At 43.4% G+C, this 15,553-nt stretch overlaps 4 protein-coding genes across 4 annotated transcripts; 1 reads left to right on the top strand and 3 right to left on the bottom strand.

Moving 5' to 3' along the window:
* Nucleotides 1-7: 7 nt before the first annotated feature.
* Nucleotides 8-4,469, bottom strand: LOC134178334 (phosphatidylinositol glycan anchor biosynthesis class U protein-like). Its single transcript, XM_062645197.1, has 11 exons — nt 4,308-4,469; nt 4,179-4,243; nt 4,035-4,106; nt 3,822-3,982; nt 1,344-1,444; nt 1,168-1,265; nt 902-1,044; nt 687-830; nt 483-607; nt 279-421; nt 8-222 (listed from the first exon to the last, which is right to left on the bottom strand). The coding sequence occupies exons 1-11, from the start codon at nt 4,435-4,437 to the stop codon at nt 109-111; spliced, it is 1,296 nt and encodes a 431-aa protein (XP_062501181.1). The 5' UTR covers nt 4,438-4,469; the 3' UTR covers nt 8-108.
* LOC134178335 (UPF0434 protein Mmar10_2939-like) lies at nt 4,440-4,922 on the bottom strand. The gene is made up of 2 exons (XM_062645198.1): nt 4,786-4,922; nt 4,440-4,683 (listed from the first exon to the last, which is right to left on the bottom strand). The coding sequence occupies exons 1-2, from the start codon at nt 4,911-4,913 to the stop codon at nt 4,539-4,541; spliced, it is 273 nt and encodes a 90-aa protein (XP_062501182.1). The 5' UTR covers nt 4,914-4,922; the 3' UTR covers nt 4,440-4,538.
* Nucleotides 4,923-5,045: 123 nt separating this feature from the next.
* LOC134178805 (ubiquitin carboxyl-terminal hydrolase 10-like) lies at nt 5,046-12,570 on the top strand. The gene is made up of 12 exons (XM_062645705.1): nt 5,046-5,189; nt 5,259-5,913; nt 5,979-6,070; nt 6,148-6,257; nt 6,315-6,468; nt 6,789-6,885; nt 6,946-7,079; nt 8,572-8,697; nt 10,904-10,996; nt 11,059-11,203; nt 11,265-11,330; nt 12,206-12,570. Exons 1-12 carry the CDS (start codon nt 5,097-5,099, stop codon nt 12,391-12,393), a joined length of 1,953 nt encoding a protein of 650 aa, XP_062501689.1. The 5' UTR covers nt 5,046-5,096; the 3' UTR covers nt 12,394-12,570.
* On the bottom strand, nt 12,454-15,548 carry LOC134178806 (E3 ubiquitin-protein ligase MYLIP-like). Its single transcript, XM_062645706.1, has 4 exons — nt 15,435-15,548; nt 15,160-15,374; nt 14,613-15,011; nt 12,454-13,167 (listed from the first exon to the last, which is right to left on the bottom strand). The coding sequence occupies exons 1-4, from the start codon at nt 15,525-15,527 to the stop codon at nt 12,534-12,536; spliced, it is 1,341 nt and encodes a 446-aa protein (XP_062501690.1). The 5' UTR covers nt 15,528-15,548; the 3' UTR covers nt 12,454-12,533.
* Nucleotides 15,549-15,553: the final 5 nt, after the last annotated feature.

Raw genomic sequence — 15,553 nt, 5'->3', positions numbered from 1 at the left:
ACATGTACATGTTGACAGAAGCGATATATTCTACACAAACTATAAATTTGGTGTATGATGTATACACGCTGTAAATATCAAGTCAAATATAATACTGCCGTTAATGTATCACCTGAGCCGAATGATTCCTGGTTTGCCTTGTACCTGTGGCGGAGAAATTCCATGCAGGAGATCATAGTCTCGTCTAAGCAGAGAACCGACGCTGTCATTGAGCAGCAGAATCTATACAGTAACAGTACAAGACAAGAGCGAGCACAAGCAGCAATAGAGACTATAACCTGGCCTAGAGAATGTAGTACAGTAGCAGCGAAAAAGAAATTGGCGTTGGCGTGTCCGGCAACAACCCACATGTACCAGAATATCGGACCAATGATAGTTGCTGCAAGTAACATACAGCTGGCGACAAACGTATAACGCATATCTAGACCAATACAGATGCGCTGATAATTTCATCGATTGTGCCACCACAGTGATCCGATTACATTTGAAAAGATGTGACCAGAGAGGAAGTAATGACAACGGCAGAGCAACATCACCAACAGTCGGAAAAGACTTGAAAATCGACACAAGAAAACAAAGAACATAAAAGAGGAACGTCGGGTGATCTCTATAAATCACAACAAATAAGCAAATAAAACCTCAATCACTGCATTACTCATGACACAAAGTATATATGGCATACGAACCTTAGTCGAAGGGCGAGAGGAATGGCATATACGAAGACGTTGATCTGAAATATCCAGAGAAAGAATTCTCTGAAGTGATCGAACACGAGCATGAAGAAGTACCAGAATAGACCAAGATTAGGCATATGATCAGGAACAGAGAGTCTGTACAGGAAAGAGCATCAACTGCACACGATGTCAGGTAACTAGAAGTCCAGCTTCGTATACTCACTCACATAAAGCCATAAACAGAGTATAGAAATTGCCACGATCCAACAGCAGAGTAAGAAAGCCAAAAGAGTGCGACACTCCACAAAAGAAACGACAAGATTGTTGCTATGGTAACTTGAATTCGAGACCTGCCCGAGTGGTTTTTGACCTAGTAAATATAAACTGTTTGCTTCAGCTCACATACAGTACGCGCGCGCGCACACAAACACACACACACACACACACACACACACACACAGTAACGACAGCAACACCACTGGTGCACATATACTTCGCAGTTGATCATGGTGATGGGAAGAATGAGCATCACAGGGTAGAACGACAGGTACCCGGATAACGCAGTAAAGAGAGTGGATAAGAACAGCCGACCTGAAACCATCACACAACAGCACAAGATGTAGCAACAATTTTAGTCGCCTTGCATATTGGCGCCAATACAAAGATAACCTTTCAGGGCACAAAGCAAAGACAAGATTATTGACAACGTCGACAGGAGGGTCGTCGATCGACCGACACACGTGGCGACACTAAACGGATTGATCAAATACCTAGCAGAAAAACAAAGGACCATCAACCAACACTGTGTATTACTGTTGATTTCAATTGCTACAGTAACGTCTTCTGTTACCGTTGGTTCATATGTAAGGCCATAAGACACCACACAACCTGTGTGGTAATTAATTAAATAAGTAATATATTTTTTCATCTATGGTTATGATCAAAATTCTAGTTGAAGTTCAGAGGCCAGATCACGTCGGGCTGATGTTCAGTTCAGGAACAATGGGTAATGAATGCATGGAAACGGAGGATAGTTATATGGGTAGTTTTGCTAGTTGCCCGTTTTTCCTAGGGTGCGTTATATCCAGGCTACGCCCACTTAACGTGCGCTAGACCGCATAGGTTTAAATTTTGCTCCTACAGCACTGATATGTATGTGTGTGTGTGTGTGTGTGTGTGTGTGTGTGTGTGTGTGTGTGTGTGTGTGTGTGTGTGTGTGTGTGTGTGTGTGTGTGTGTGTGTTTGTCTTTCAATAACGTGCCTACCAAATCTCTAATTAATGCCTTTTAACATCCTCTACAATACCACAAATCAAGAAATGTCCGCAACTACAAATATACAGCACACCGATTGTTACAAAATTCACGCTCAATATAGATGCGAAAGAACAATCTTCTCATGTTCGTAAACTTCCCTCAATCAGTCACACGTCTTGAACACGTAGCATGTAGATGACGACCATGAGGCTCAATCTACATCCGGGTAGGTGCCTGCCGAAGTATCTACTTCGATTTCATTCTCTAAATGTCTCTGATTTCTTAACTTACAAAGCCAATTCGTCAGCTGGACACTATATACCACGAGGCAAGAAAGCTGTTTCTGCCCAACTGAAACAATGAAGATGATGATTCAGACAGCGTTGTAATAATAACTTGTACATGTGTGCATCTGCATGGATGTTTGGGCTACCAACTGTGCATGGATATTTGGAGACCAAGCCTGTAGGAAGCATTTCAAGAGGCCTGGCCTAACGAGTGCTAAGAGGGTGTGGTCCAAGGATAACGCACCAAGAGAGCAGTCTTCCAGCATACAGGTATCTAACAATCTATAGCACACCAGGTTCTTAGATATTTACTCTCGTTTCAGGGTTGTAGCAAGCATCGAAAACGGTCCGGCAAAATAAATTAAAATTGATTAATATTAATAAATAAATAAATTACAAAATACAATGCCACAAGCTTCGTAATGGAGAAATGGCCACTAGTGAAACCAAGACGACCAAGAAACCACAAAATGTCTTCTGTTTTTCAAATAACCTCTTTGGACAATTGAAGTTCAAAGGCTGGTGAGGTTGGTTTGGAACGTCTTGATTATGGGCATGCTTTGATGTGGTGTCTGCCATAGCAATCCCGGATGTCTGCTGGACCATGTCCTGGATGTTCTAGGTCATTTTCCCTCAACGTTCCAGGCTTCTCTCGTCTCGAAAATAAGAGAATCCAGAAACATCAAGGCAGAACGAGTCTAAAGATATAAATATCTAATATATTTAATCAGCTATACCCTATTCTGGAAGTTTACTCTAATCATCGATTGGCAAAACTTAACTTTGGAAACTAACAATTACTGCAATTTGTGGCTACACAATGACCTCAGGGCAGCGTAAATAGCAATTAAGTCAAGATGCTATCACTTACTTTCGTTTTAACTATAAATATATTAGTTATTTAATCACCTATATTTTAAACCGGAAATTTCGAGCAATTGTCGACTGTCCGAAGTACAGTAGGATGTCACTTATCCAAACACTTTCCTTCTCTGACCCGTTCATAACTCTGAATAGTCCGGATACCTGAAGCTTACTTGACACACCCATATAAAAGGTCTGGGAATCCGAGGTTCACTGTGGTGTGTCCGGGCGTGCAAGAGGGCGTGGGTACGAGACTAGGTGTGGTGGTACTGTTATTATAGCACTTCTTACCACACCAAGAGACAAAAACAAACGACTCGTTTTAGCTTCTTCTGTAGCTTTTGAGGTTTCAACATTGCCATATCACGGATGAGAACTATACGTGTACTCTGATGCTCATGCGCATTACCATTTTGTGCACATAAAGGTAGAGTGAGTCCGAGGCACAGACGTGTTTGGTTAGCTGGTGTTCAGATAAGTGACATCCTACTGTACAGTTTTTACTGCCAAAACCAGACCGAACAAACTGGTTGTTAGGACACTGAAATAGACCTAAGCTATCCGGTGAAAAGCCCACTCTAGAAATTATGGTCCACACATGGCTGGACAAGCTGGACCGGCTCCTACGGCCCTGTGGGCTACAAAGTTAGTAGGCGATTTAAGTTAGTAAATTCTTTGTAATTTACAAACTTTACGAAATTAAATAAATTACGAAAATTTATTGATTTACAGTAACTTACAAGAACACCATCAGAGCCGGCAACTCGACATCCTCAACAATCAGCACCTGTGCAACTCCATCAGAATACTTTGACTTCTCCCGCCTCTGTCTGTCAAGAACCAGTCTCTGATGAACAACAGTTATCTCCCCTAGTCCCCAAGCAGCACACACATCCAACATCTAAAGACACCTCGTTACAAGCCTGCTGCACAGCAACGTCAAAGATTCCTACCAAAAACAAGTATCCTACAGAGAATGGAAGGTAGCGCAAAGCCGCTTGAAAGAAAAGTATAACCAGAGGAGTCTACAACAGGTGAACATAGAGGCCAGTCAATTGCTGGTGGATGTTAACGCGCGCTACTTAGTGACCCCCCACCTCGTGCACCACATCTCCGTCATAGGCCGACACACCATTGCTCAGCAACACCAAAGCCTCTGTAACTACACTCAACAACAAAAATGAATACGATGGAACAGGTGGAAATATGTAGAAAACGGCGCCCACTTCTGTTCCAGTTTGTCAGAGGGCTGGACACCTCGATTCTATTACCCAACCACTCGTGAGCATTCCACTCTATCAGAACAATTCGAACAGACAGAGCCAAAACGACTCCACACCACACGAGCGAAATCATAAAGCTAGAAATTGATATTAATAGGGTATCCATCCGCCCCGCGTACACCAACGGTCTGAGACCATCTTACACTCACACTGTTACGTATAATCAAAATATAATCAATTGTCTGTGGCTTCTGTCAGTTTTTCATGTTCTCTCTTGATACGACGTCCTTCTTGAGGCAACAGGCACGGTATGCCGTCTCTGATGGGATACGCTACGCCAATTTCGTCGCTAACCAGCTCGTTCGTCTTCTCATCGTACCTGAAAATAAGAATTAAAATAGAACGACAACCAATTGTGCATGCGGCAAGGACCCAGGCGGCACACGCCCACATCAATTAATTAATTAAAATTTTTAGAGACCTTAGCGGTTTCTTTGAGAGTGGACAAGCCAATATTTGTAACAATTCCTCGTTAAATTTGATAGACCTTTCACTGCACAGTCTCGTCACGGCCAAATGAAGACGTCTCAACAATATTCGTCCCGCCATTTTGTGCTAGCCGCGGCCTCCCAAACCCGTGTAGCGTCAATTAATTAATATTAAATCGGCGCTGCACAGGTCTGGAAAGCCGAGGATTAAAGGGTAAACGCATGCGTACTCGACATCTAATTATGGCTCGAGAACGCATAGCGTTTCTCATTCAGTCGCGGCGATTTAGAAGCTGATTATGAAATGGCTAAAGACAGTGAGGATACACTGAGGTTTGGTGACTTTAACTCTGACGAAAGAGAGAGGCTGTTCGGACCAAGGAGCAAAGGAGTTGAAGTAGGTGGCCAACAAACACCACAGAGTGCAGGCAAAATGTAAAGCAATATATGTCCTCTTGTTCTCTAGTTTTTGAGAAGGGTGAAAACGAGGAATCGTGAGAGACAGAAGGTGCAGGAAACTGTTAGTGTGGACGGTGACAGAGAGCCGGCTAGTACTTGTGTCAGTGTTGAGAGCCCGGATGGTGAAGACAAGGGTGTGTCATTGAAACGAGATGGGAGTGATGAGAAGGACGACGCGGCTTCATCCGCTCCAAAGCAACGAACGGATGCAAAAACGAGCAATGAAAAATCGCAGTCAATGTGTCGAGCAGCAGAGATGGAGAGTGAAGCTAGTGACGTTTCTGTCTGTTCTGTAGTTAACACTGATTCAACCCTGTCAAATAAATCTGCATGTATCACGGCACTCAATGATGCTGATACTCCAGACTCACACGGTCAATCAAAAGTTGTTGAAAATGCCATTGAATTGCAGCCTCCTGTGGCTGAGAATAAGACGGTCGTCACTCAGGCAAAGACAAAACCGAACTCTTGGGCTGCTCTGTTTGTAAACACTCCCACTAAACATGTAGCTACAGGTAGTAAGACCAGTCAGCTGCCTGTTGCTCCTCACAGTGTGAACTACGTGTCAACGAGTCAAGTAGACACCAAAGTCTCATCCGATTTCTTGCCAGAAGCAAAAGTGGTTTCTATTGATGAGGATCCGTTAGCAAGTACTCTTGCAGGTATGCGCTGTCCAAGAAATTTGTAACGAATAACCTCATGTGTTGACGGACTATTGAACTTGTAGATAAACTTAGTAAATGGGAAGTGTCGTACAAGGCCGTTTCTCTCATTCCTCGCGGTCTCATCAACAAGGGAAATTTGTGTTACATCAATGCTGTAGGACACTTTCGATTCGCTTGATTGTTAGTCTTGGTGTGACGTGTTCTAACGGTTGTGTTGCTTGCTTGTTATAGACGATGCAATCGTTGCTATGCTGTTCTCCGTTCTATAACCTGTTGATGTCGTTTGACTGCAAATCGGTCGTCGATCGTAAAGTGAGCTCGACTCCTGTGATAGACACACTGTGAGTTTGTTTATCAATGTTTGTTAATTTGATGTCTTAACATTGGCTTTCTTTCAGAGTTAGATTTGCTAATGAATTTGAACACGGTTGTCCTCTCCCTGTAAAACGGGCGAGAAAAGGCATACCACATGACCTGAAGCAAGGCTCGGCATTTGAGCCGATGTACATTTATTCGATGCTACACAGAATAAAGAGCCAACTTTCGTTACGAGTAAGTACAATACGCACATGTGCCGTTTGAGTTTTGCTTACGTTTTCTTGCTTTTAGCTGTGTGTGTGTGTGTGTGTGTGTGTGTGTGTGTGTGTGTGTGTGTGTGTGTGTGTGTGTGTGTGTGTCTGTCTGTCTGTCTGTCTGTCTGTCTGTGTCTGTCTGTCTGTCTGTGTATCTATTTATTTGTTTGATTGTGTATGTCTTTTAGCCTGTTGCCTGTCAGTTTGTTTGTGCATCAGTCTCTGTCTGTTGTCTGTCTGACTATTCGTTTGTCTTGTTTCTCGTTTACTTATTTCATTATCTGTGTGATCTCTTACTAGGGTAGACAAGAGGATGCTGAAGAATTTCTAAGCTGCATGCTAGACAGCCTTCACGAGGAGATGCTGAAATTGAAAGCTGTAGTGAATTGCTCCAAAGGTCAACTGCACATTATTTAACAAATTCTTAATTTATTTCAACGTCTAGTATGTAAATTAGCTGACAATCAAGCAGTCGAGGAGCCACCGTTAGAAAGTAAAGTTGATAGGGACAGTCAGGAGCATTCTGACGATGACGATGAAGACGAGTGGGAAGAAGTGGGACCAAAGAACAAAAGCTCTGTGACAAGATCGGTGTGTGTGTGTGTGTGTGTGTGTGTGTGTGTGCGCGCGCGTGTGTGTGTGTGTGCATGTGTGTGTGTGTGTGCACATGTGCATGTGTGTGTGTGTGTGTGTGTGTGTGTGTGTGTGTGTGTGTGTGTGTGTGTGTGTGTGTGTGTGTGTGTGTGTGCGAGTGTGTGTGTGTGTGCAAGTGTGTGAGTGTGTGTGAGTGTGTGTGTGTGTGTGTGTGTGTGTGTGTGTGTGTGTGTGTGTGTGTGTGTGAATGCGTGCCAGTGTCAGTGATTTTCCTACAATACATTTGATGCGTTCTGAGACGCATTTGAGGAGGTTGGGACGCAGATTGCAGGCAGCGGGACGCATCCTAGTAAGTGCATTCTTGTCTACTAGAACCCACTAGACCAGCAGGTTTAGACTATTCCCGATAAGGTTGAACTTCAAAATCTGCAATATTTCTGCTTCCTTTTGGCCCTTCTTGATGATCTTGGTATAGCAGAGCCTGGCATTTTCGTTTATTAGTAGGTTAACTAAGCCCTTCCTACAAAGGAAACAGAGGATTCAGATACAAGGGATGGAGCTATGACCATTATGAAATTATCTTGTAAGATGTACAGAAAGCAACTGCAACCATTTAGGTTAAATGATGTACCATGTACAAGCTCTAATGAGCACACCTGGCGTGGCCTCTATTTCATAACTTGTGATCACTTCCATAGGGGGTAGATTGTAGGTAAATAGCAGGCGTGTTCTATTTACATACTGCTAAACTGACTTTGCGTCTAACGCTTGCTTCAGTAAGTGTTGACAGATGTACTTGTCATACCAGTAACAAATGCCAGCTGTGAAAGAGGATTCTCTTGTCAGCAATCCTATTATGACAAAACTACAGAACCGTTTGTCTGAAGAGAAAATTGACTGCTTGCTGTGCATTTTACTAGAAGGACCACCTATGTATCAGTCTATTTTTGAGCGTGCATTTTGCAAGTGGAAAGAGCACAGAGCTAGAAGGTTACTTGGACAGCACCCTGGGCACAAAGTGTTATATGTTATAGGCACTCACTGCCACATAACATGATGAACATAAGTACAGACTGTTATTAAAAGTTTGTTTGCACAAGGAAAACATGCTCACATTTTTGTTTGATATAAACTATAGTAGAAAGTATTTGCCTATAATACTTGGACAGCATCTAGGTGTAATTTGTATGACTATATAGCATAGTCACAAAGTGTTATCATTAGTATAGACCTTTCGTTTGAATTTTGGTTTAATAATGAAACCTGTCTACAAGTTTGGTTGATATACATACATTATAATTACATTTACTGTAGAAAACGTTTACTACTGTACCACATTACCGACTTAGGCCACCCCTCTTTGGGGGCGGGGCCAAATATGCGCAAGATGAGGACGCATGTTTGGAGGAGGTTAGGAAAATCACTGCAGTGTGTATTCTCTGTCAGTGTGTATTGATCTTTCTTCCACTGTTACTGATTTTATTTACAGACAGGATTTGAAAGTACTCCCATCTCACAAATTTACGGCGGCTTGTTGCGCTCGTCTGTTCAGATGCAAGGATCCAAAGAGTCCGTGACACTCGAGCCATTCTTTACTCTCAAACTGGATATTCAGGTAATCCGTACACATAACAGTATGTTGAGTACAAGGCATATGTATGTCTTACTATTGTAGGTTCTTGCATTGGTCAGATTATATGAGACATTTTTCGTGGTTTAACGTAATTAAAAAATTGAGGCACGCATGCTCTAAGGTTACCATATTTGCCCGTAATAACGCCTATACCGAAATAACGCCCATGCCCGTATATACGCCCATGTGCGACAGGTCAGAACTTTGAGCCCAAAAAAACGCCCATGCCCAAGTATAAGCCCAGGCTACGCATGCGCAGAAAAAACAAAATGGTTCCGCAGAACATTCGTCTCCGTCTGTGTGTGTTTGATGAGCTGGTGTCAGTATTGAGTGAAAGTGCTTACTGCTAGAGTCATGTCTTTGTTGCAATTACCGACTCTGGTGCTCTTGATGGGCTTCAGTCCGACCGTGTGTGTATAGCTATAATGTTTAGTTTCTGCGTGTATGTTGATGCTGTATGGATACCAGTACCTTTGATCTTGCAAATGGATAATTGCAAGCATTTGTGGTATTTCTGTCTTCAAGTATATAGATGATGACTGGCCAAACGACAGCATTTTGTGACCATGTATGCGCCTAGGACCAAAATAACGCTCATGCCCTAGTATACGCTTAGAAAAAAGTCTTTCTTTTCTATACACCCAGGGCGTTATTACGGGCGAATACGGTATAGTAATACCGCTGTAGATCAGTGACTTAACGGCCGGATGTAGGAGGGTTAATAGACGGATGTGAGCAGTATTGTCTACTTTGTGTGGGTCCACTGTTACGGTATCCGTTATGTGCACGTGCACCTGTCAGTCTACTCGTTGTTCTTTCGTAGTATCATGCTTCACATCATTGCAACACGATTTGGGTTAGAATTGGGAGAGGTTCACAGTAGGAGGTACGGTACCGTCGAACTCGAATGCTGAACACCATTTGGAGCACCGAACTACATTGAATCATATGATCATCCGGAGCGCCAGATCAACCACATCACAGACAATATTGTCCGGAGTGCCGGACACAAACACCTCCGAATCAGAACTCTGGTTCTAGACCACTCAGAGCGCCTGGTTTCTTGAACCGCCTGATGTGCCAGGCTTCAAATTTCAAGTAGAGCTTGCCCAGACTGTAAAGCCTGGTTCACAATATTGATGCTGACGCCGACATTGATGCCGATGCTGATGCCAATGCCGACACTGATGCTGATGCTGGAATAGAAATGAATCCTATTCCAGGGTCAGCGTCAACATCAAAGGACGCCGCTTGCATCAAGGCAGTGTGTTTGATGTTGACGCTCAGCTGAGTGTCAGCATTAATATTGTGAACCAGCCTTAAGGCTGAACTTGCCTACATAACTGTACCTCGTTCTGATCCCTTCAACTTTATTGAAACAAAAACATTCGTTACTATCTATTTCTCGTAGATTTGGATGCAAATGAAATGAAAGTATTTGGCACAAAGACTATATGTCCTTTCTCAGCCAGCTTTCTAGACATGTTTTGGCATGTGATGTGGTGTCTACTGTACATGTAGTGATGTCCACGTGACCTTGATATCTCATGATTTACCATTTATGCATCTTTGTAACATAGCTAAGCTAGTAGCCGAGGGTTTAGCACTTTGTGCTTTTTCATTTGTTTTGTTTCAATTTGTCAGTTCGCTACTTTGATAAATAAAGACCTTTTCACACTTGAAGCGCATTCAAACCGCATTCAATCCACATTGCAGCAGATGTGAATTTATATCCGAATTACATGGATTTCGCAAAGATAGTTCTTTATCTTTGGCTACAATACAGTATGTCCATCTATGCCATAAGCACAGGATAGAGGGGGAATGTAGATCTACTGCTGCCTACCGCTAGGAAGAGCTGTGTGGGTAGGGTGGTGTCACGTGCAGCCACCAATGCACATTTGATGTGCATTCAATGTGCTCTGGGGTGTAGTGTGAAAGGCCATGAAAGCTATGTGAACAGTTGACATAACAAGTGAACCGTTGTCTAACGGCCAAATATTTTATATCGTTTTCCTTTTCTGCATTTGGGTATGAGTACAAGCATGAGTAGATTAGAGTACAAGCATGAGTACATTAGAGTACAAGCCATGTACGAGGGCAGCAAGACCTACATGCATCTTTCTAACATAATTCATAACTACAGAAAGAGTTTGTACTATTTTACATGTACTCTGATTATGCATAGGAGGAGGGAGTGTGGAGTGTTAGAGATGCACTCGAGGGGTTATCAAGTAAAGAGGCTCTCCATGGGTTTATGTCTTCTAAGACTGGCCAGGAAGTACGTTTTTCGTGTCACTGATTGGCACCTTCTACAGTGATAGAGACATCTTGCTGTTGTAGGTGGATGCATCTAAACGACTCGCTTTGGCACAACTGCCACCAATATTGATTCTTCACTTGAAGAGGTTTTTGTACAATAAGCAGGGCGGCTGTCAAAAGATTGGGAAAGAGATAGATTATACAGCTGACATGGAACTGAATCGTGGTAAGTGTATGTGACGTAATTGAGTCAATGGAGAAAGTTATGGTTTCGTTTGTGTGTTTAGAGTTTCTTGCTGAAGGTATTAGGAAAAAGGTTACGCTGTCGCAAAGGTCATACAAATTGTTTTCAGGTTGGTTGAGTTGTTGTGTTATTGCTGTTGCAGAAGGACAGACCACATAACTGTGACACACACACACACACACACACACACACACACACACACACACACACACACACACACACACACACCAGCACTTGATGTGTCTGTATGTTACGTACTGTCAGGTTCTAGAGCTAGTCGTCCAGTTCTAGAGCTGGACATCCTGATTAAAAGACCATCATAATATTACTATGCAGTTCTAGAACCAAGGTTTGTGATTGTCCCTGCCATTTCAATTTTCAATTTAATTTTTCAATTGTCATTTTCTATTTAAGAAATTTTTGCAGACACAAGCAAATTTCTATTCTTAATTTGTGGGAACTGATTCTCTACCCAAATGCCCGTCTTACTTCTGTCTTCCGCTGTCAGTTGCAAAAGGCCGCATAATACACATGCACACGCACACACAGACACACACACACACACACACACACACACACAGACACACACACACACACACACACACACACACACACACACAGACACACACACACACACAGAGACACACACACACACACACAGACACACACACACACACAGAGACACACACACACACACACACACACACACACACACACACACACACACACACACACAGACACACACACACACACACACACACAGACACACAGACACACACACACACACACACACACACACACAGACACACACACACACACAGACACACACACACACACAGACACACACACACACACACACACACACACATACACACACACACACACACACACACACACACACACACACACACACACACACACACACACCAACACTTGACGTATATATGCATTATGCTTTCTGATCTATGTATATTCACCTCATAGTTGTGTATCATCATGGTAAACATGCGACCGGAGGTCACTACACGTGCGACGTCTATCACCACAGCGTTGGAGGCTGGCTACGATTCGACGACAGTCTCGTGAAGATGGTGAGTGAGCAGCAAGTGTTGAAACATATCCCCGGTCGTGTAGCCTACCTTCTATACTACAAGAGATGCGACCTGTCGTAGTCGCAACGGAAGACGCTTAGTTGCATGCCATTGAATCTCTGTGAGTCACAGACGTTCAGTACTTTCACCAACTGAGATACATTCCATAGTAGAGTCACTGATTACCAAAATGCTGTAGTCTCAATACGATAGCTACTTTTCTAAGACCAATAGATTTGGAGATTTGACTTGATCTGGACCATACACACAGAACACTTGGTTTCTCGTGCGGCGCATCTCTTACAGTAGATGGCGTGTCCACACGGATAGAACGCGACTTGTACCTGTTCGTCACGACAGTGTTGACACTGTTGAGTGTGTTGTACTTGTTTGGTTTTGGCTCGGAGGGTAGCGACTAGTTTAGCGTTGCCGTTTGCTACTTTCCTGCTCTCGGACGTCTCTGTCTTTCTCTGAAGCGTCGTCGGTGGTAACGACACCAACGCTAATGACGTCTGTTGCTCCACTGCACTGCATGAAGCAGTAGCGTTCTCTTCGTTGGTTTGTCTGATGCAAATTGGTATTTCATCTCGTTTTTCGTTGCATCTGTTTTTGAACGCTCGTCTGATCCAGCTTCTCAGTTTGTAGTTTGTTGTGTTGCATTGTGGTGGCATTGGACCAGCGTCCGGTCCGATGAAATATCTGCACTGGTCGTGCACGATTTGACAAAAGGTGAATGCTCGGTGATGACACGTTGTCTGTAGCTGGATTACTGATTGATTGGCTGTGTTGATTTGGATCATTCGGCTGCCGGCGTTTGGGTAGAATTGCTTGAAGTCGACGTTCTCAAATGGAACCCTGTCAGTGTATGAACACGACTCTTTAGTAGTTGCATTCGATTTGGGGATTTGTGGTTCTTGAATTATTCGGTTCTGGTGTAAGAGCAGGTTGGGTACGCTTGGATATTGGTTACGGCTGTATGTACTAAATTTATAGGAGAGTAAGTATGTAGGAAATCTGGTATGGTCTGTCAGTAGCAGGAAATACTGAATATCCTAGGAAATCTGGTACATATCACAAATACCTGATGTGCATGCAAGTGTGTGTGTGTGTGTGTGTGTGTGTGTGTGTGTGTGTGTGTGTGTGTGTGTGTGTGTGTGTGTGTGTGTGTGTGTGTGTGTGTGTGCGTTCGTGCATGCGTGCGTGCGTGCATGTGTGTGTGTGTGTGTGTGTGTGTGTGTGTGTGTGTGTGTGTGTGTGTGTGTGTGCGTTCGTGCATGCGTGCGTGCATGCGTGCGTGCATGTGTGGTGTGTGTGTGTGTGTGTGTGTGTGTGTGTGTGTGTGTGTGTGTGTGTCTGTGTCTGTGTCTGTGTGTGTTTCTGTGTCTGTGTGTGCGAGCATGTGTGCATGGCTAAGAAATCTGGTACTTAATTAATGTAATGGAGAATTTGATACTACTGTACCTAAAATTTAATATTTTGGAAAATTGGTACTACATCAGGTATTTGTACAAAATTTCCAGAAATTTAGGTGCAGATATTAGAAATCGCTTTGCCAACGAGGTGGACATAGTTGTAAATATTAACTGATCACCAGAATTGAAGTAACAGAAATTGAACGCTCGTTTGTTCTCTCAAATAATTTGAGTGCATCAAGAAAGAAAATTGAAAGAACGTGTAGCAGCGTATGTGTAGACACCCCTGCTAATAAGACAGAAAGTTTTGAGTTCCAGTTCCAGCAATTCCAGATCTGACCCGGAACTATAGTGGAATGCAGTTCTCCAGTTATAGAACCCTGAATGGTCACACCAAATAACTGTCCAGCTGGTTTCGTGATTTCAGAACCACAAAATTGCCCAAATCGAACGTGTCTCACACACACACACACACACACACACACACACACAAACACACACACACACACACACACACACAAACACACACACACACACACACACACACACACACACACACACACACACACACACACACACACACACACACACACACGTGTCTCACTGGCGTAGCGTGATCCAAGTTTGGGAGGATGATCAATCACACTGCAAAGCCACGTTCATTTTTACTTTACTTTTACGGTCCGATGTCCACCGTTGTGGGGACAGTGTGATGGACAAAGATTCATCTCACTGTTTGGTAACCTGAGGGAAACATGGCATTTTTGCTTGGCACGCCTACAAAGATTGGGGAGGATTTAGCCCCCGTATTCCCACCCCCACCTCACCCTGACGCTATGCCAGTGCGTGTCATGACACTCATGTCAATTATTTATGTTCTTTACTTACTCTTCTGTCTTCACAAATTGTCCGTCTTCCTGAATAGCACAGATGCTGATCGATTTCTGTTTGACTAGAATCGCCGTGTGCTTACCACTGTCGGCGATACCAATAAACTCGTATGCAGATAAGCACTCCAAGTTGTCTGCTTCACGAAGAAACACGTCCATCAGCCGAGATGCTGAGGGATTGACTATGTCTGCTTTTAGAGCGTGGATGGTCTTAAGCATTGAGCTATCGGACAGTCTTTTTCGGGCATACGATTTCCAGTGTCGCTCGATGTATTGGAGGGCATTCCATTCTAGTATGGTTCGAATTTTGTAGAGAAGGTAGTACATTCGAACTGCCGTTTGGGCTTTAATGACTCGGCTAGCCAATCGGTAACATGCTTCACAACATGCGTACTTTCTGTAACACACACAGAGTCACACACACACACACACACACACACACACACACACACACACACACACACACACACACACACACACACACACACACACACACACACACACACACTACAGAAAATATTTCTTATTTATCATCACAATGATACTTTGTCTGGAGTCGTTCTATCTCCTCTGCTTTGACAAAATATCGAATTCGAAGCTGTAACTCTATTGGATGCATGGACATTCTCCTGTCAGGCAACTGCTTCACAATAGGGTCATCCATGTTGTCAACCCACTTGATTGAATTACAGTGACACCAACTGCGAGTGAGACCAAACATCCGACCATCTTTCTCCCCGATACCAAGCTTATTGCAGACCTAGTTGATTGACAATGTATTGATTGACATTCAGACAAGTAGTGAACCTGTGGGTATCACCAGATCAATGAGTTGTTGTCCGGTTGCTGTTGAGGCGATATTATATTCGTGTGTCTCACTTGCCGGCGTCGTAATGATGAACCACAAAGGCATGACGATAGTGTTAAAGTTGCCTCACG

This window comes from Corticium candelabrum, chromosome 4 (assembly GCF_963422355.1).
Source record: "Corticium candelabrum chromosome 4, ooCorCand1.1, whole genome shotgun sequence".
Classification (NCBI taxonomy): Eukaryota; Metazoa; Porifera; class Homoscleromorpha; order Homosclerophorida; family Plakinidae; genus Corticium; species Corticium candelabrum.
The sequence above is the reverse complement of the archived record's forward strand: the minus strand, read 5'-3'. Positions and strand labels throughout refer to the sequence as shown.

What these genes read in the sequence shown, in the direction of transcription:
- LOC134178805 (XM_062645705.1), top strand. Translation starts at nt 5,097, where the DNA reads ATGGCTAAAGACAGTGAGGATACACTGAGGTTTGGTGACTTTAACTCT. An exon ending in ACTCCTGTGATAGACACACT is followed by an intron (nt 6,258 to 6,314) that starts GTGAGTTTGTTT and finishes GCTTTCTTTCAG; the next exon opens with AGTTAGATTTGCTAATGAAT. An exon ending in CTTCTAAGACTGGCCAGGAA is followed by an intron (nt 10,997 to 11,058) that starts GTACGTTTTTCG and finishes TTGCTGTTGTAG; the next exon opens with GTGGATGCATCTAAACGACT.
- LOC134178335 (XM_062645198.1), bottom strand. Translation starts at nt 4,913, where the DNA reads ATGGCGGGACGAATATTGTTGAGACGTCTTCATTTGGCCGTGACGAGA. An exon ending in CTCTCAAAGAAACCGCTAAG is followed by an intron (nt 4,684 to 4,785) that starts GTCTCTAAAAAT and finishes TCTTATTTTCAG; the next exon opens with GTACGATGAGAAGACGAACG.
- LOC134178806 (XM_062645706.1), bottom strand. Translation starts at nt 15,527, where the DNA reads ATGCCTTTGTGGTTCATCATTACGACGCCGGCAAGTGAGACACACGAA. An exon ending in ATAGAACGACTCCAGACAAA is followed by an intron (nt 15,012 to 15,159) that starts GTATCATTGTGA and finishes TGTGTGTTACAG; the next exon opens with AAAGTACGCATGTTGTGAAG. An exon ending in CAATTTGTGAAGACAGAAGA is followed by an intron (nt 13,168 to 14,612) that starts GTAAGTAAAGAA and finishes ATACACTGACAG; the next exon opens with GGTTCCATTTGAGAACGTCG.
- LOC134178334 (XM_062645197.1), bottom strand. Translation starts at nt 4,437, where the DNA reads ATGATTTCGCTCGTGTGGTGTGGAGTCGTTTTGGCTCTGTCTGTTCGA. An exon ending in CCGGCTCTGATGGTGTTCTT is followed by an intron (nt 1,445 to 3,821) that starts GTAAGTTACTGT and finishes TTTTTCTGCTAG; the next exon opens with GTATTTGATCAATCCGTTTA. An exon ending in CCTCTCGCCCTTCGACTAAG is followed by an intron (nt 608 to 686) that starts GTTCGTATGCCA and finishes TGTGATTTATAG; the next exon opens with AGATCACCCGACGTTCCTCT.